This window comes from Diadema setosum, chromosome 9 (genome assembly GCF_964275005.1).
Source record: "Diadema setosum chromosome 9, eeDiaSeto1, whole genome shotgun sequence".
Classification (NCBI taxonomy): domain Eukaryota; kingdom Metazoa; phylum Echinodermata; class Echinoidea; order Diadematoida; family Diadematidae; genus Diadema; species Diadema setosum.
This window is the reverse complement of record NC_092693.1, coordinates 29,180,803-29,201,372: the sequence shown is the minus strand read 5'-3', so window position 1 is coordinate 29,201,372 and position 20,570 is coordinate 29,180,803. Positions and strand designations below refer to the sequence as shown.

General features: G+C 39.4%; 1 protein-coding gene and 1 non-coding gene across 2 annotated transcripts in view; both read right to left on the bottom strand.

Annotated features, from left to right (window-relative positions):
* LOC140233427 (splicing factor 3B subunit 3-like) overlaps positions 1-20,570 on the bottom strand; it is a 33,350-nt gene extending 12,780 nt beyond the window's left edge. The window contains exons 1-17 of the mRNA XM_072313536.1: positions 20,499-20,570; positions 17,804-18,088; positions 16,832-16,908; positions 15,226-15,492; positions 14,357-14,498; positions 13,240-13,352; positions 12,177-12,239; positions 11,175-11,353; positions 10,195-10,360; positions 9,154-9,249; positions 8,286-8,358; positions 7,134-7,285; positions 5,723-5,878; positions 5,217-5,372; positions 3,983-4,126; positions 2,397-2,519; positions 902-1,056 (exon numbers count right to left, since the gene is read on the bottom strand). Of these exons, the coding sequence (XP_072169637.1) occupies positions 902-1,056; positions 2,397-2,519; positions 3,983-4,126; positions 5,217-5,372; positions 5,723-5,878; positions 7,134-7,285; positions 8,286-8,358; positions 9,154-9,249; positions 10,195-10,360; positions 11,175-11,353; positions 12,177-12,239; positions 13,240-13,352; positions 14,357-14,498; positions 15,226-15,492; positions 16,832-16,908; positions 17,804-18,029 (2,288 nt within the window). The 5' untranslated portion in view covers positions 18,030-18,088; positions 20,499-20,570. The remainder of the gene's footprint in view (positions 1-901; positions 1,057-2,396; positions 2,520-3,982; positions 4,127-5,216; positions 5,373-5,722; positions 5,879-7,133; positions 7,286-8,285; positions 8,359-9,153; positions 9,250-10,194; positions 10,361-11,174; positions 11,354-12,176; positions 12,240-13,239; positions 13,353-14,356; positions 14,499-15,225; positions 15,493-16,831; positions 16,909-17,803; positions 18,089-20,498) is intronic.
* Positions 13,765-13,906, bottom strand: LOC140233563 (small nucleolar RNA SNORD10). The gene has a single exon (XR_011901553.1). It is a non-coding gene; the product is annotated as a small nucleolar RNA SNORD10 (small nucleolar RNA).

Below are 20,570 nucleotides of genomic sequence, written 5' to 3'. Positions count from 1 at the left end.
TGATTAATTATGCTAATTTATGCAAGAAATCAGACTTTTTTATCTAAATCAGTAAATAAAGCTCCAAAAGTGCTCATTTTTGGTCTAGATATTCTTTGTAGCATTCTTAGCAAATGTACTTGAAAAAAATTTGGTATCAAAATTAATTCCTAATTTATTTTATTGTTTTATGAATTTCTTATGTATTTCTTTGTTTTTTCGACCTTTTGTTTTTGTTGTTTTTTTTAGCAAAATTTGTGGCAGACCCTTTTTGAAGCATAATACTACTAAAACAAATTGATTTTAGCCATTGAGAGTAAAAATAAGCATATTTATATGAACCATATGATAAAACTCAATTTGTATTGACTTTGTACACAAAATCGCATTTTTGAGCCATTTTCGGTCTCACGTGCATGTACAAAATGTTATGTAACTTCAGAACCGTACCCCCGGGCATCACAAATTTGGTGTCAAAATGTGCGGGAAACTCGAAAGAAAAAAGTCACAGAGCATCGCGGCGAGAGCATTGCGTGTTGCTGAGTAATCGCGCGAAATGTCGAGGGGGGGGGGGCCTTTTAGGCCCCCCCCCAGTCTTTTTAGGGTTAAAAGAGTATTTCAGTAATCACTAGGAAACAAAGCGTGTACATCACTTCCATTACCACGAGAGAATTTTATGTAGATCTCCTGCTATTCACACTGTGATTGGGCATATTTCATAAGACTCGGTCTTCACCCATTCTGAGGAAAAATGCACATACACACCCCCAAGAGCAAGTTGGCAGAGGTTTGAACCAGCAACCTTGAGACCACCAGGGCAGTGCCTACTCTCTAAGGTCGCAATCCCTGAAACAACATCAGGTGCCATGTGGTAGAGCTAGCTACCAGAGAAAAGAGAAAGAGAGAAAGCCCCGATCCTCACCTGAGGTAGTTGGTGGAGATGGCCACAATACCCTCTGGACACTGCTCCGAGGCAAAGCCTGAAGCAAACTCCAGCGTCTCGTAGGAGAGCGGAGTCAGGTGGAAGCGGGACTGGTACCAGTAGCTGAGCCATGATCGACTCGACATGGCCAGGACCTGGATTTGGGGGATGAAACAAAAGGAAAATACACACAGTAAAGAAAACATCAACATGAAATAATGACAGGTATGAAATCTGTGCTTGAACATGAACTATAGTGCTAGTGCCTCGCAAATATTGCTCCTACATCTCGGTTCCTCTTTGCATCATATTCAGATGACTTGGTGTCAAAGAAGTTCATGCAAAAGAGCGCCAGTCTGTGTGCTAACAAAAATTGCCCTTCCAGTGATTTTTTGTGACAATAAAACTTTGTGTAATATGGTACAAAGAGTCATATATGCATTATTCTGGTGCATAGCTCAGGTATCAGGTGAAAATATCCACACAAATGACTTCGGTGGATTGACAGATAATGATATACATCACTGCTAAACACCAATATTTGTACTCTTTAAAGGGTGTGTACAGTTCTGGTCAAGGTGAAGATTTAGCTTTCAACGTTTTGTGAGATATTCAGAAACCACTCTATGAGTTGTAAAAGAGCATGCAACTCTAAGGGGTATCAAAAGTTTATTTGATGAAAATCGGTTTTGAAATGGCTGAGATATCCAAAAACAAGGTGAAACAAAGAGATACTAATAAAGTTGGGGCATGTCGCCTTTTATTATTGGTACTTTTTTCGATATCTCAGCCATTTGAAAACCAATTTTCATCAAATGAACGTTGAATCCTTCTTAAAATTACATGCCCTTTGATATTTCATAAGAGGCATTTCATTATCTCACTTAGGAATGTTCAAAACATGAATCCCTACCTCAACCAGTACTGTACAGTCCCTTTAAACTAGGTAGAGTTAACAATTTTGATTGCCAAAGCTTTTTGAGATATGAGGATCTCTTACAGGTGCCCTGTTTATGAAAAAAAAAGATCAATTTGCAAAAACTGTAGCAAATGTACATCCAGCTTAATTAAATGCTTTAAAAGAGATATGAATCGTTATCCTCCAGGACGTCAGAGAAGAATTTTGAAAGTCAGTGTATAGGTGATTGAGCCTCCTTTCCCAACTGATGTGAAACACTAATTGCACGTACAGTGTGTCTGCTGTGCTAAAAACATTACAAAGTAGCACCATCATTACAGCTTATGTTGCTGGCAAAAAGAATGAGTGATTTACGTGCATACATACGCACATATAATTTCTTCACTAGAGAAATATGTTATTGTAACTCATCAAACTAAAGGGTAGGTGCACTTCTGAGTTAGCATAAAATAAGATTGCAATGGATCACTATATTCAAGAACTACAGCCAGGTGGTTCAGATTTTACACTCTTGTTGTAGATTAATATCTTGGGCAATGGAAAGAGAAAGTTTTCAAATTTGCGTCGGTCACTCACAGCCTCTGATCCCTGCATGTTGATCCTAAAGAGCTTCACCGGCCTTGATCCTAGGTATCTCGTCCTGGTGTCCGAGAGGTCACCGGTCACCGAGTCTAGGACCATCCTCAGCAACACACCATTCTGGAGTTAGTCATGCCGGGCAGCAGTGTGTGTGGGGGGGGGGGGGGGGGGAAGAGTTGGATGATGATAGGAGATTGAGATAGCATTGAGATTGAAGAGAGGATTGAGAGAACAGGATGTGAGAGGGAAGAGGAGGAAAGAAAGGAGAAATGGAGATATGGAGGAGAAATGATTGACAAGCAGCACAATACACACACACAGACACACAGAAAGAGACACACACACGCAAAAAAAAATGATATGTAGAAAGTGAAGGAAGGAAAAGACAATAAGATAATACATGAGCAGTGCTTATGACAAAAAGATGTGTCACCACAGAAACATGAATATATCAATGTTGTGGTTTGCATCTACTTGTTAATCCAAACTTGTTAATCACATCAAGAAATGCCACAACACATAGGCAATCTCAGATCAGAACAGTGCATGCCTTGTTTCAACACTGGTTACAAACCGTCAGTCGAAGCGCGAGTATACATGCATTCATCACATCTGGGTTAGTTATATTTCTTTTCGTTTTTTGGTGGGGCGGAGGGAGGGGATTTACATGAAAGCTGAAATATCTACATCAAAAGACAAGAGCTGTAATGTGACTGTAAATTGTAACACACTCTTGGTAATGCACTAAGATTTTATCATCATTAGACTTTTTTTTGGAAAGAAGCTACATTGGAGCTCATGTGTCTAAGGTGCAGACTATAAACCCTTGACAGTATAACAAAACTATGTGAGGATATAACCACAAAACGCATGGGTACAAACATCATTTTCCACTGCAATACACAGATTTTCATGCCTACTACTGCAGTAAACTGCATGCAAACAAGACGAAACATTAACCAAACACTTGGCAACACCATAACGAATGCACACAAAACAAACTATTCTTTCAATACAGCTTTATCTGAGGTTATCAAGACGACTGACTTAGCACCATTCATACTTTAGACTATCTGTAAAACAAGACTGTACTTCACAATTCCATGAGAAAGAGATCAAATGGATTCATCATAAGCAAAGTGAAAGTGCTGTATATATGCATTCATATTTCTTTCAGTATTTTTAAGAAAGAAAGTCCAAACTTCAAAGACTGATCAATATTTGTTAATGGTGGAAATGTTACAGCCATCAGGCTAAGATTATAACAGATCTTGAGCTCAATTCCTCAACTGGACAAACAGAGAGTTTTCCAGCAGACGCTCAATCCACAATGGGTGGCAAGGATGCCCTGCTGGCAAGGATGCCCTGAAATTTGGCTGATATTTCTTTGCTGAAGAGACATAGACTTCTCTCATACTAAAACTGAAAATGGGACAGGTTCTACTAACTTCATAGATGCTCACAGGGACTTTAATTCTGAGGTGCATTTACCACATCTTTACATACATATATATGCATGGAAAATCGCCAGGGATACTAAAATAGCTTCACTTCTCGGAAGCAAGATTTTCCATTCCACTGACCTGTAGACCGATGTTGAGGAAGAGTCCCCCAGAGCTTCCCCTCTCTCCCGTATCCTCCCTAGCCTCAGCCCCACCCATCTCAATGATGCACAGGGCTTCAGCAGGGGCCGGCAAGGCTTGCATACTCAGGGGCTGCAAACAATCCTGTCACAAGATGACAAGGATAGCATGTATCATATCATATTATATAACATCGGATGGAAATATGTCACCAAATCAAAAAGAGTGATAGATCTCTACGAATTATAATCACATAGTATGTTCTTATTATACACCAAATTTCTACAATATTACAATAAGAGTAAATACTTTGTAACACTGGGCTGCATAAACAGTGTATTCTGTATTCCGAATACATGTTTCATATTTGTTCCATACCCATAAACTCAAGTTGAAGCAATGGATTTCATATTCATATATCCAAAGTGCCAAAACAACTATCTTACTTATATTTGATTAGACAAGTGGCTATGGCATGCTCATGCTGTATTTGAAATCATCTGGCTGAAAAAAAAAGGAAAAAAAAAAGAGATATTATGGTAATTTGTGGGTGTATGTATATTCTTATATCTAGCTGATACTTGTACGCAGTTCTTGCACCAGTTGATACATGGATGCTCAAATGTAGTTTAGTTGAGTTACATTTCTGCATATTTTTTTCTTTTTCTTTCAGATGAACACTGAGCAATGAATCCATTACAGATAAAGCTTGCCAATTCAAACCAGTGTCAACATATGTCACTCGCCCATCAATAAAGTATAGTCGCTCTGGGTACTATTGGATTCTCCCAATAAACCATTAGAGTATCATACTGTGCATAGCTCAGGTATCAATGTAGTTATCCACACAATATCATTCGGTGGATTGACAGATAATGATAAGCATCCTTGCTATACACATTACATGCACAGAACACATGAAGAAATACCCATTTGTCTGCTGTGTTTTATTACCAAGGCGAGTCTTAAAGAGCCACAGGGCTATTACAAGCTCACTAGTTTGGTCACATGACATGGGTAGATACCGAGAATCGTTATACAAACTAATTAAAAAACAAAACTAAACATCAACATTGAGGGAAGGCCTTTAGCACTAGAAGTAGGTCACAGAAAATGTGTCTGGATACGTGCTATTGTGATGTCAGGAAACGAGAACCAATATTTTGGAGGGAAATGCCTGAAGACACAGCATCACCTCTGCCGAGGACAGATGGCATACAAGAAGCAGACTTACTGACTGGTCCAGGGAGATGATGCGGACGGTGTTGTCATCCAGACCCACAGCCAGGAACCTGGCTCTCTGCTCCCCAGAGGGCACACTGGCCAAACTCATGCACTTTACATCAGCATTCATCTCCTTCCTTTCAGTGTACTCATTTAGTTGACCAGTCTGTGTAGAAAGAAAACACACAGCCATTTACTTAGAGAAATCAACTATTAAATATTCTTAGTGTACTATATGAACACTGATTGATGATTATGCAAAAAAAAAAAAAAAAAAATCTTCTTCAGTACTATGTTGAAATGAACAGTTTCATTTACATTTCAGGGTGATGATTTCAATTTGTTCAGGTTTATTCGTGTACAAGAGTGTAAAGTCTGTGCTTCAAACTGGTGTTTATCAGCCATGTCAGCTAATGCAAATATTTCAAATAATGTCTTCATATCTACAGATTCAATGAAAGTGTCCACTCATTTAATGTTTTCATATCTACAGATTCAATGAAAGTGTCCACTCACTGGATCCATCTCGAAGTAGACCAGCTCTCCACCGGTCAGGGCAATGACCACCTGTCTCTGGTTGACCGCACACTTGACGATGGACTTCTTGCCCGGTGTCTTCCACTCATTCACACGCTTGTCGGCCCGAATGTGGCGGATACCATCAGGGTAGATCTGACCCACAATTTAGAGGAGGAGAAATAGGCAAAAAATGATGACTTACGAATAGATGGTCATGTTGTAGCTCTCCTTATTTAAGTTAACTTGTTCAATCCATTTTATAATGGACTACATGACAAAGAAGGAACTAGCCAGGGATTCTATCTTGGAACCTACTGCTTACCATGCAGTGACACTACCAACTTTATTCAAACTCACAACTTTCAAAACTAGTGGGAGACTGGGGAACTTAGACTGTCCTATTTCAAATATGACATGCAGTAAGCACAGTGAGGTTGTGCAGTTGGATAAGCTTGTTCTATCAGTGCCAGTGTTCTACACTCATAGGTAGCTATGTGGATCAGAAATGTGCATGCGATTTCACAACACAGTTAATTCACTTCAGTCGAAGCGCGAGTATACATGCATTCATCACATCCAGCTTGGGGGGGGGGGGGGGGGGGGCACACATTGACAAGGGATGGGGGAAATATGTGACAATCATTTCTTGAACATTTAAGGTAGGTGGCCTCATGCAGAAACACTGAGAGAGGATCATGAACAAACTTGGGAAAAATATGACTTACAAAGGTGACTAATATGGCATACATATAAACGTTCAAACATCACTCATTGTAGAATTTTTGATGCTGTAACTTCAAGATCTAATACACTTGCCTCATTCAAATACTAACAGAAAGTCAAGTACTAATGGAATTCCATACAGCTGCTACTTTAAACATTTAGTTTGATGTCAAATTGGACACATGGGAATCAAATAGCTTCTAAAATTTATCTTCATATGTGATTGGGTGGAACTGGATACGGAGACTTGCAAAACAGGGCTGCTACCTCCAGCCACCCTATCAACAAGATGTGCAAATTACAAGCTACAGGGGGAACTACAAGGACAGTTTGCTTCTGACATTGATATATGCACTGTATGATGCCAAGTGATCTTAGCTTAGTACAGTGCACATACATACCTCATCTGACAATAAAGAATAACAAATAAAACACACAAAAATAAACATATTCATTGTGAGTTACCGTAAAACCAAGACTTTTCGTGTCCATGAGGCAAGATTCTCCAAAGTAAAATGCATGTGAAAGTTTTTTTTGTCAACACAATGCATTGAATGCCAGAGGCAATTTGTGAACGTTTCATGCCATGAAAAAAAAAAAAAAAAACGGTCATCAGCCCCAATTTGCGAAAGTTTCATGTCCCAACTGTTTCTGGTCTTACAGTAAGTTATTTCTTCCGTCTCACCTGTAGGAGAGCATCGTCGCCAATGAGAGAGGACGACAAAGTGGGCGTGGTTCCCAGGAAACCAGAATCTGTCACTTCCTCCACAGTCTCACCGATGGACAGAACCAGGGTGGCGTTGACGAAGGACACAATGATATAAGCATCAAATTCATCTGAAATACACAATATGAAGATATGAGGAGTCAAGGGTATAGAACTTAACCCTATTCTAACTGGGCTATTTGAGACCAAGTTTTTACGGGGGGGGGGGGGGGGGGGGGGGGTCAATTTATATTTTCACCTTCAACTCCATCAAAAAGACTGAAGGATTATTAAATTTTTGTGTCAGAGTTCCTCAAGACACATCAAACAATTTTCTTGTAAAAAAATAGCACAATCAAAATCATTTTCTTTTGTTTTTTATTGTTTTGTTAATTTCTGATGTATTTTTTTTTGATCTTTTGTTTTCTATTGTTTTTTTGCCAAAATTTGTTGGAGGCACTTTTTCAAGCCTATCTACATTAGAATTGATTTATTTCAATGGTTAAAAGTTAAAATAATCTGATTTAGATCAATTAAACAAAAAAACACAGTTTGCATTGGATTTGCACACGAAATCATGAATTCGAGTGGTTTTCGGGGCGACATGCATATGCAAAACATTGCATAACTTCAGAACGGTGTACCCGGACATCGCAAATTTAGTCTCAAAATATGCGGGAGACTTCAATGAAAAAGGTCATGAAACGACGTGGCAAAATCTTTGCGCGTTGCGGAATCGTGGCGCGAAACATCGAGTGGGGGGGGGGGGAGGTCAATTTGACCCTCCCCCCAATTAGAATAGGGTTAATTTGAAGTAAATTCAACAAAAATAGGAGATTGCTTCAAGTGAAAAAGGTCTTGTAAAGACAGCAGATTAACCATTTGTGTGCTTTGCGTGTTGATTGGCACGAAAAGACCCAGAGCATTGTACACACTGTTCAAAGTCCAGTACACAAAGGGTTAACACACATTCATTTCCCTTTTCTTTTTTTTCTTTTTTTTTTTTGAGGTAATTTGGACAAAGAAGTACTGAAGTCATGAAAATGCTGATATTATTGGGCCTTCAAATGTGGCCTTCCAAAAAGGAACTTAAAGCAGCTTTCTTGATCAGGATTGCGCAACTCTACTCACCATCTGCTTTCTTCTTTACAGTCCAGACAGCGTTTGGGCTACCGGGCAGCTCAGAGACGGCCATTTCTGAGACCTGCAGTGAGAACATAGACACTCTTAATTTCTTTACGTAATCACAAATTCACACTTAATACTTTCAGCCAAAATGTAAGTACATTGCATAAGTAAGAAACTAAGAATGTATTAACATGCTGCCCTATCCCCTTAAGATGGGTGTGTTGGTAGGCAGTGAACAGCAAGCTCAGTCATAAAAGCAAGCGATTGCTCCCTGCATACCAGTTTGATTTCTGCAGCACTGAAACACATACATTACCACAGTGACAAGGTAACATGATGCCCGATGCTGCAATGCCAAAGTGAAGTATGGCAGTAACTTTTAACCATCAAACAACCACCATCTAAATATTCCATTGATATCATGTGCTATACAAGCCATTGCTGGTAATGGCAGACTTAGTGCCTAATATATGAATCATACTGTATTTGGCATCTAAAAATCTTACTGAAGTGGATGTTTGCATATTACACCGAAAGAAAAGACAAATTTTCAATCTTGTAGGTATCTTGTATCTTAGTGATATGTTACGCTTCCATAACTTGTTTATATGGTAGTGGAGGGGTGAGGGAAAGTAACTTTAAATTTCCTTAATCTGTTTGCCATTCAAGAAAGTTTACAGCTCTCTTGTATGTCCTGAAACACTAAAGTCACATCATGTAGTAAAGTCAGTCCACAGCTCATAGAGCATGCCAACAGTCACAGGATGTACACATGGTAGACCCTGTACTCGTATTTTGTGAAGTATGGTCTATGACGCACGCTAGAGTAAATTCTCAACTATCAGATGATGGTCACTGGCCACTTACTTACCTCCAAACCATGCCTTAGTACCCTCATGGATGACCGAGGACCTCTGCCACATGCTACATACAGCTGGGGCGTGTCCTCACCAGCAAGGTCGGCAATCTGGTGCAGAAAGATACAGATTTGGTTCAGAGATAAAGAGGCAAGTAATGGTAAGTACGGGAGAATGTCATGCTACAGTCTACCATCGGTGAAAACAACACAGAATAAGTCCTAAAGCCATTTCTAAGAAGACCAATGATACAAATTCAGAAATACACTTCTCAAAAAATTTCCACCAGGATGACAGGCAAATTATTTTGCATCTTTTTTCTTTTTTTTTGTTGAAATTCCTCTTTAGAGATTTCAAGACCATTCATTCACAAAACTATGTACTGTTGTAATTAATCAGCGACTACTGTAGGACAGAAAAGAATAAAAACACACACACAAATGATAATAAAAGCTATCGGTCACAAAAGTTAGTGAAAGAGGAGTTTGCAGGTCTATCAATTAAACATTTGAGGTGATTAACAACTCTGCTTGATTTTTACAACGTTCTGAGGAAGCCAAAATATGCAATGCAGTGAAGAGTAGCCTTCAGAGACCAGACTGAACTCTATGTCTCACAGTTTTATCTCTAAAAGAATAAATGATCTGTCGGAAGCATTGTTGAAAGGTAAACCTTAAGGTATTACTTATTGAAACTTCCCCCTAAAGGCTCCTCACCATTTCTCTAACAATATGAGCCAGGTACAGGTAAATATGTACATTTTGTGATGAATGCATGGCGAGACCGTACTCATTGGGAACATGAATTCTTTACTAACGATTGATCCTTCTGATTCTCTGCCAGCATCTCCCGTTGGTAATTGAATGAAATGATTTCAAATAACATTGTGCCACTGGACATGATTTTAAGACCATGTGCATCTTACTTCATCCAGACAGATAAATACAAGTGTCAACTCAAGACAACACAGAGCTGCCTTGACAGCTTTTATAAAAACACTCTTAGGATAAGAATCCACTGAACCGAGGGTACTACAACCAATGAGTGGGTTGTACCTGGCAGTTGAGGATCGGCGAGAGACTCTCCAGCTGGTCCACCTCCTCCAGATTCCTGAGGGGGCGGGGGGCAAAGAAGAATGTGTCCCCTTCCTCCAGGGGTGTGGCACTGCTGAATTCTGGCTCATCGTCATCATCTCCCAAGTGTGCTATCTGGTAGAGGTAGCTGTAAACCAGAGGTTTGTTGCAAAGAGTAGGGTACAGAGTTAAACATTTTTGACGATAACACAATTACAACATCAACAAGGATTAACCTCGATGTTTTTGATCACCAAGAGATGGACAAGCATCTATTTCCGACAGGAAGAAAGTGTTTCCCTTAACACACAACCCCTTTGCACTATTCACTTTTAATACCTGGTCTATTCTGCAAGAGCCACACTATTAGTACATCAGAAAAAAAATATAAACATCAAGTGGATTTTGTATCACAACTGAAAAAAAACTGGTCTCCAAGCAAACAGGGAAAAACAATATTAAAGTGTATAATAGGCAACAGAATGTCTTATCCGATATTATTACATGTATGTCCATAATCAAAACCCTGAATATAACCACATCATATTGCCATATGGGATTCATAACAAGAGGTATTGTCTCCACAGCAGAAGCACGATATGATAAGTCAGAATTCAGGGTTCCTTTTTTTTTTTTTCAAGGACTTGCTAACACTCAGGAAAATGTTGACAAAGCCTATGCTATTTTATTCCTGCTTCATCTTTTTATTTGTTACAACGCTTCTCCTATGAAGCCAGGAAATAGAAGCATTCAATTTTGAATGTTTTGAGTGCAAAAGAGATAGAAGCATTCAATTTTGAATGTTTTGAGTGCAAAAGAGATGGTCCATAGCTTTACAATGCACGCAATTTTGAATGTTTGAGTGCAAGAGAGATGGTCCATAGCTTTACTATGCATAAACACACCCAGTTACAAAAATACAGCCTTTTCCTTTGGTGGCTGACAGGGCAGAATATACTCACTGATTGCCATATTCTGATGCAATGAAAAGGAACCCTGTCTTGAGCACATTCATAGACGTGGCCACGGGGACTGTATCAAAGTATTTCATGCGGATCTCTGTCACCATGTCATCATCTGTCTCCAGCGTGATCTTGAAGATGTCGCCTTGCTCCGTTTGGGTCAGGAAGAAGAACATGGACTGCGGGATGACAAGAAAGAAAGCATGTGGTGGGTACTACTCCAAATGAGACTACTGCCTAATATCTTTCAGGAATACTTATGCTACTATTTTACGAAAATTGAACAAGTGATTGACAATAGCTCCCTCAAGTGGATTATTTGAATTATTTTCATCAATTTGACATCTTTCTTCCCCCCACATAAAGTTTACCATAAGTTATGTAAAAACAAAGGGACAATGTCAGTGATAAAAAAATATTAAAACCTGGTCACAGTTTCATGAAAGTTGTCAGCCTCAAAAGTTGTCAGTCTCTGACAACTTTAGTAAAATCTTTGGTTATGACTGGCTGAGAAGCTCTGGTTTCTGACTGTTACTATGGTGAATGTTAGAGACTGACAACTTGTCAGGGCTGACAACTTTCATAAATCAATGCTCTGAAACCTGCACAAAGTTAGACAATATGTGAATTTGTATAAGTAATGCCCTCTTCAAAAGAAATCTTTTGCTTACTGTGGATACTACGGCAAAATGCAGTGGAGACGAGATGAAGTTATTACACATAAAGAAAGTATATTCACAAGTAAAATGTTTAAGGGGCATGATTGGTTTACCCTTTATTCTCCTAGGTATTTCAGAAGTGATATCAAGGGGGTATGTTGGTACCTGTGGCACACACGCAAGCCCAGGAGATAAAGGCAATGCATTCACGCCACTGGCATCTATTGATTTCTGCAGCACTGAAACACATTCATTACCATTGTGATAAGGTAACATGATGCCCGATGCTGCAACTCAATCACTCTGTTAACTCTTTATAAGGTTCCCACAAGGCATTACTCACCTTTGTTTTATGTGTTGCACTGCAGACGAAGATCATACCCCTTTCAGGATCATCGAGATCATTCTGGTATGGAGACACAATGAAAATATATGTAACACTTCCTATGAACAACACTATTCTTCTTATTTCTTTATTTTTCCATTTTTTTTTTTTTTTTTGTATGAGTAGTATCTACAGTCATATCCTACTTTTTTCATTCATGAAATATGCTTGCATGTTGATCAACAAACAAAGCAAAATACATCAGAGTACGATATCAGGTCACTGCTAAACTGCTTACGCAAGGCATGCAGAACAAAACAAAAATGTATATTTCTAGAACAAATATTGAAGAGGAAAGCTACTTGTAGCTGCATGAATATGTAGGATGACTTTGATTTGACACAGGAGGACATTTTTAACATCCCATAGCAAAGCAGTAGAGAGAAAAAAACTGCTTGTAGTAGCTGTAATCTGGTAGGGCACGGACAAGAAAGCATGACATCATAATAATCTAAAATGAAAATCTTAGCACATTTCAAAAACTAGATGAGCAAAATTTTTATTCGAGGAAGCAGCATTGAAGTATTTTCCCTGTAACATTTTTGGAATTTCTCTGAAATCACTCAAACATAGCATGCATTAAAAAAAAGAAAAAAAAAAAACAAACAAACCAAGCATTCTACGATGAAAGGTATTGTAACTATAAATGAGTATCTATTGCTCTGTTGCAAAAGACAATGACTGCTACCTTTTTCGGGGGGGGGGGGGGGGGGGTGAAGTGAAGATGAATCTAATATCTTCATTGACCAATTCTAATAGATAAAAAAAGAAAATCTACCCAATTACATGATGGGAAAGCTACCACTGTCTACAAGATTTCTGGAGAGAGAGCAGATCAGGATGCTAAGATGTTATAATCACAAGAAGTCAGGTGAAACACGGAAGCATAATGCACATCATATCTGCACCACATCCAGCAATCAAAATTTCTATGTCGCACAGCCTGCTACTCTGAAGCCCAGTGGCACAGAGCGCATTGAGTGACATTGGTATTTCATACGTTGAAACATCCGATGCTTACTCTTCTCCTTGGGATGGGCATCCTGATATCAGGCTGGTCTCCCAGGTTCTTGTATGTGATGTAATTCTCAGAGCAGATGAGGACGCCACTCGGCCCATCGCTGCCTCCAGGCACTGAAACATGATACCAAAAATTAGCTTCTCTTGCCGAGACTTCAGTCTACCTTGCCATAAGAATTTCGGATAACATTTGCAGGTTTCTTTACAAGACACAATGGTCACGGTTGTGATTTACATAACAAGAGCTATGGCATGAAATGCACCAAGTAAACTAACACAAAATGTTTTACACACCATCGGTAGGTCTGAGGGTTACCGCCCCCCCCCAAAAAAAAAAAAAATGAAATAAAAATACAAATAAAATAAAATAAAGTTGCTTCACTTACTAAGTCCATGAGAAGGCAGAAATCCACACACTAATTTTACTGTTCGCATGTAAGAAAATAGATAGCTCTTCTCCTTATTGCTAATGCGTGCAGGGTATATCTTAGCTTTCTCATGCAGTATGAGTGGAAACTACTATTGAATAATCAGATGCCATGTTGTATCATATGTCCAACTGCAGCATCCCAGTCTGGCAACCTTGAGCAAAACGCTCAAGATGAGCACAGAGCAGAGACACTTTGAGCAGAACTCAAATGACACGCATGAGGTTATCATCATCTCATACAATGGGTATGTGTTTCCACATAAAAGACCCAGCACGTAGGGATATCGGGTAGTGCGGAAGTCGGCCCAGCTCTGATGTATTTGAGAACTGATCTCTATGTAAGTAAGCACATTGTAAAATATATTGACTGGAGTCAACTATTGCCGATAAGCATGTGCATCAATGCACATATTCGCTGGCATGTGGCTGACGGGCTCTCTCGATGGTTTTCTAATGTACCTCGGTGGGTAAAAAAAGAACACTGGCTCAATAGAGACACCCATGCTTTCCCACACAACTGGGTCTTTAAAACGATATTCACTCCCAACTGACATGGATTACTTTGCATTCAAGAGAAAGAAACTAGACCACTATTCAAACATATTTCAAGTGCATACCAAACACTACCTTAAGAGCAGACATATGCACTACCTCAAGCACTAGTAAAAAAAAAATATGAGGGGATTACCTGCAATAAGAAGATTGCCATGCTCTTCCAAGGGTTCACTGTACTTTCTGACGACGTGGTTCAGACCAAGGTCTAGTTCATAGTAGGTGAGGAGCTGTTGGGTTGCTAAGGCTGCCTCCCCTGTGGGGTCATTGTCTGCATCCTGGACACAAGGGGAACATGGCAGGAAAAAAAAAATCATGACCATTAATGTCATGATTAAATTCATGACTATGTTCACAGAAGGCATAGTAACTAATATCACATTCAACCATACTCCAATGCAATTCATAGGAACATGCAGGATTTTATGGCATGAAGAAACATGCACATGAATTAGAGTCTTTATAGCTTATGGGCTCTCCTCCTTGACAAGATGAAATTCAGAAGTATCTTCCATAAATACAGGCACTGGTCAACAGATGCTGCATTTCTGCTAATGCTGATGTACACGTACTTGCTTTTTTACTCCCCAGATAATCTTCTTCAGCTCAATAAATCAGAACTAGTTTAATCACATTCTTGTCTAACTCATGGGAACACAAAAGGTTCAAACTTAATTGTAGTTATTTAGAAAAACAAATCATCAAACTTATTTCAATGGTCACTGAAGTAGACTAGTCAATACAACCTGAATTCTGTTGGGAATTGTTCCTATCAATGACAGAATTTGGAAGCATCAATACATACAATAATCACGCTGAAACGTTATAACAAAGCATATCAACATGCTGAACAATGGTAAAAGTCCTACACAATGGAAGTTTCATTACCTACAGGTTTAATCCCTATATTCTACATCAATTGAATCCCATTCTTGTTTCAGTTTGTATTAAATTACTGGTTCAAAATACACAAGTTTCATAAGCAAGGTCTACAATGTCTTGTACCTCATAGTCGATCTCGAGACAGGCAAACATGGGATTCTCAAAGCCGACATCCACACCGACGATGTGGAAGCAGAATGTGTTGGACTTGTGGGCCTCGAGAGGCGAGGAGATGGTCAACCGTGCCTGGGCGTCTCGGTTCAGGATGTAGACCAGCTTCTGCTTCTCAAGCGCCCCCACCATGACGGCACGGCCCTTCGGGTCCACCGCCAGAAACTGGCCCGGCACAATGCGCCGGCAGCCGCTCTTACCAAATGTTTCCTGATGGATCTATTAAAGGTAGTGAAGAAGACACGGTGTAGACACTTAAAGGGGGTGGCTAGTACACCTTTGTAACTGATCAGTGAGAATCAGTGGGAATGCTGGGGGGATGATTGTTCCAATCCTTGTGGGATTCATTTAAGAGTACATTATATATCTATTGTTGTTTGAAAATTATTTGCTTCAGAATGGTCTCGTATTCAAGTAATGTGCAGTTCAATGTTTCCAGGTTAGCATGCCTGTACAGTATCGGGGCGATCATTAACATTATTTCCTGGGAATTTTAATTGTACAAACCAACTATTCTTGTCAGTGGTCTTTGGTTGGTTGAGTCTGCAGAAATGCTACTGAACATATCATGGTACCTTCTAATCTTTTTCTGCACACGTATTTGTCTACCTATTAATATTCTTCTTTTCTTTGTTCTTCTCATGTTTTTAACACATCTTATCAACATCAGGTTGTGATAGGCTAGGAAAACATCAGGTTGTTATAGGCTAGGAAAACATCAGGTTGTTATAGGCTAGGAAAACATCAGGTTGTTATAGGCTAGGAAAACATCAGGTTGTTATAGGCTAGGAAAACATCAGGTTGTTATAGGCTAGGAAAACATCAGGTTGTTATAGGCTAGGAAAACATCAGGTTGTGATAGGCTAGGAAAACATCAGGTTGTTATAGGCTAGGAAAACATCAGGTTGTTATAGGCTAGGAAAACATCAGGTTGTGATAGGCTAGGAAAACATCAGGTTGTTATAGGCTAGGAAAACATCAGGTTGTTATAGGCTAGGAAAACATCAGGTTGTTATAGGCTAGGAAAACATCAGGTTGTTATAGGCTAGGAAAACATCAGGTTGTTATAGGCTAGGAAAACATCAGGTTGTTATAGGCTAGGAAAACATCAGGTTGTTATAGGCTAGGAAAACATCAGGTTGTGATAGGCTAGGAAAACATCAGGTTGTTATAGGCTAGGAAAACATCAGGTTGTTACAGGCTAGGAAAACATTAAGCAAACCTATTTCTAATAGAGGGCATTATATGTTGAGAATTAATTGTGAAACTACCACTAGTTATCAATCTTTACACTATTGTTGAAGAATGAAGAAGTCTTAAAAGTAATGTTTCTGTCATGGACTTATCTTATGTGATCATTAAAAACAACAAAGATCATCACACACCTTACCAGCATAATTTTGTAATAAGCTGGGAAACATATTTGCTAAGAGTGCCCTTCATGTGAAAAAATCACCATGAAATTATCACTTTTTATTCATTTTCATGCTACTGACAGGCCTGCAGTGAAGTGTTTCTGTCATCGATGTACCTTACGTGATCATCATAAAATACTTACCCTATCAAAGCAATTCTTTGATGGGTTATATTCCAGGATAATAATTCGACCAGAATCTGAGCCAACGACAATGTAGTCTGAAAGGTATAGATAAGGACAAAGGACAATGAAAGGAAAGTGAGGCCATCAGCATCAGAAATAACAATCTCATCTAAATTGACTTTGTGGAGATATCATCCTCTTTCTCAGTATTTCCGGACAATAAATACTGCTACCTTGGGCTTGTGTTTTGATTGTGGCGATGCTTTGCAAATCTGCAACCATACCCTATTTCTTGACACATCAGTAAAATTGAAAACCAGTAACACCATGCATTCATACCTCAACTAGAAATTCACATAATGGCTTTACTGTATGCATACATTACTAATGCATTTCAAAACAGCAGTGAAACAGTGGGATGTAAACTACAAATTATTCAGTGTAACAAAAACATCTTTCTGGTCCTCAGGTGGTCATGATCCACAGCATAATATACATATTCTACTTTGTCATCTTGCCGTACGTTCCACTGGACTCCAGATTCCAACATCTAATTACATCCAGCAAAAAAAATGCACACTATATGACACAACATTTGCCCTCGATACACAGCATGTGCTTAAACAAATGTAGCCACATCATCTCAAGTTGCCAATATGAGTCACTAATTCAACTCCATGGTCACTCTTGTACCAAAATCATACACACAAGGCAGGAACATTACACACATGTGGCAATAGCACATAAAAAGTCAACAGCGAAAATAAACTACAGGCAACTTCCGCTATAAGAAGTCCTCAGCCCGACAGCCTTCTTTCGCTATACTAAAACTTTGTAATAGCCGGACAATAAAGTATATATACAAAGATAATACAGATAATAATTTGGGGATCTGAATTCTAACTTCCTGCAACAAGAGTTTCATTATAACTGTGTTTGTTATAACAGGAAATTTACTGTACCATGAGCACTCTTTGGTATAATAATCACCTTTGCTCCCTCCGGTCAACCTGAATGGCATGAGTGCCCGGATGACACCAAACACCTCGTGGCTGAGCACTGTGTAGAGCTTGCCGGTGTTGGGGTCCAGCTTGACCAGCTCCAGGAGCTTGCCACGCCCAACCACCAGCTCCTGCTGCTTGGAGCCAGCAAAGTTGCCATGGATGCACTGGACGATGCCAGTGGCTCGCTGCAGGGTCAGGGAGTAGAGGAACATGGCTGCTACCCGTTCCCAAGGATACGCAGGAAACCACACCCTTTTTCAATGTAGTGTGCCTTAAGATGTCATGGAAAAAAAAAATGTGAGAAAATTAATATCAACTCTCCAGAGCAAGCTGTAGTACTACATCATTCAGCACAAGTGTACTTTCACACCTCTTCGTCAACTGATCTCCAAAACATGCACAAACTCGCTCTAAATATCAAAGAGCCACCATTATTTGCATCTGAGTGAGACTCAAGTCCAGTAGAAATGGAATTTTCACCGTTTCTGACACTTTTACACTTGTCGGAATATGCCAATTGCAGCTAGTTCATTCTGCGATAACTACGTTACACAGCAGTAGACAGCACAGCATGGTACTAAAGACGCTCACCGCAGTACAGCAGCGAGCATGTGTCTTTAAAAAATATACAACTTTTTTTCTACTTTCAGCTTGTACCGAGTTGCGGTAGCACTTGATCACGGTTTGGGCTTGTTGTTCATGTTGTGTGTGTGTGTGTGTGTGTGTGTGTGTATAAGGATGTGTCAGTGTGCGTGTGAATGCAGAGAGAAGATTCTGAAAATGTGGTTTTAAGACAAAGGTGAAAGAATACAAAGGGAAAGGCTAGGAAATGGGGGGGGGGGGAAAGAAAGAAAAGATACTAAATAAACCTAAAAAATAAAAAGGGTTTAAAAAATGAGAGTAATATTACACTTGATTCTTCTAGCTTTGAAAAGCTAAAATTTGTTTTTCTCTTTTCCTCAGCCAAGTCTTGCGTTAGCGGTTGTAGCTTCAAAGTGGTTGAGCATGTGTGCAAGTGTGTGCTGCCACTTCTATCTTTTCTTCTTTCATTTTCAGGTAGAATGTTGATCTGTCTATATGTATAATATCTATAATTTCCCTCTGCTTCCAAACATTTCTTTGTGGGTTTCCTCTTGTCTAACTTACTCAATTTCCTATTTTGCTGCACTTTCTAATTTTTCCTTCATGGGTTGTTTTTTCCCTCCAACTACAAGGGTCTTTCCTTTCTATCCTCTCCAATATCTTTTTCTTATACAAGTGTCATTCTAATGAATCCTTTTCTTTAGTTCCTTTTCAACCTGTATAATTCTTTCTTTCCTTCCTGGAGTCTATTCATCTTTGCTTTCATCCAGTTTTGATTAATCTCTTATTCTATTATTCTACTTAGTGCTTGTCTGTTTCAAGCTACATGTATTTTTTTTCTTTGCTTTCCTCTTTTCTTTAAAAAACATATCCATCCCTCCCTTACTTTCCTTCAGACCGTCTATAATTGCAAGTTTCTCTTCTTTCTTTCCTTCAAGTTCCATTTTCTTTTAGTGAACTCTCTATTTAAACCTTGTTTCATTTTATAGTTTATTTTCACTCTCTTAATTTCCTTTTCCCCCTTTTCCTAGCCTTGTATTTAGATCCAAGGATATATTCTTTCACCTTTGTCTTAAGACCAAATTTTTCACAATCTTCTTTCATTCACACATTCACACAACACCAATCCTCCATCAATTGCTACCATGACCTGGTGAAAGCTGAGAGAAAGGCGGAGAAAGAATTAGATCTCTAACCGTTAGGAATCTTTTTAAAGATACCATAGAACATCATGCTCAAATCGTTATGAGCACGATGAGATAGAGTCTAATGATAACTACATTCAGATCAATCGCGATGTTGGCTGCCGCTGCGCCGTGAACATGTTAAGTAGGACACCGTGCTGCACTGTCTGCTCCTGTGCATAACTGGTGCGATTGCAACACTGAGCATACTAGCAGTTAAATGAGTTATCACATTCACAGAGCGGACTGGCTGTGACCAACATATTCCAACAAGTGTAAAAGTGTCAAAAGCAAAACAGTGAAAATTCCTTTTCTACTACATGGACTTGAATCTCACTCACGACACTGACCTGCTGACTCAGGGCTGTACTCTGACTCAGATGCAAATAAACATTTAAATTTCTTCAAGGGCCACAAGGCCGATGCGTTGCCGTTGGGCGTTAAATGGCGTTATGTTGCCAGTTCAGTTGGATTAAAATTAGAGTCTAGAAACCTTATTTTCGAGAGTGAGTTTGTGCATGTTTGGAGATCATTCGACAAACTGGTGCGAAAGTACACTAGCGCCTATCATGATCTAGCGAGGATTTTGAGACGGTTTTTACTCAGTCTGTGTTTTCTGTCCTGTGCTGTGCTGTGCTTGTGCCTCCCTGTGGTGGCTGTGGACTGAGGTGTGTGTGTGTGTGTGCAGCATGCTGTGTAGCTGGCAACGTGCCGCCCTGGCCCCCTGCATGCAGTGATGTGCGACGACGATGTACAAACGAAGGCAAGAGGTTCAAGATTACTGCAGCACCGTATGTAAAATCACTTGGTCTCATCAGACGGGAGCACTTTGCAAAGAAAACTCACATTGGTAAAATGATGAAGCATTTAAAAAAGTCATGAAACTCTGAGCTAAACATTTCCATGCATAGTTACCTGGATGAATGACGATTGTACAATCCCTCGCCACGGGGACACGATCATTAGGAGGCAGCCATTTTCGCTAAT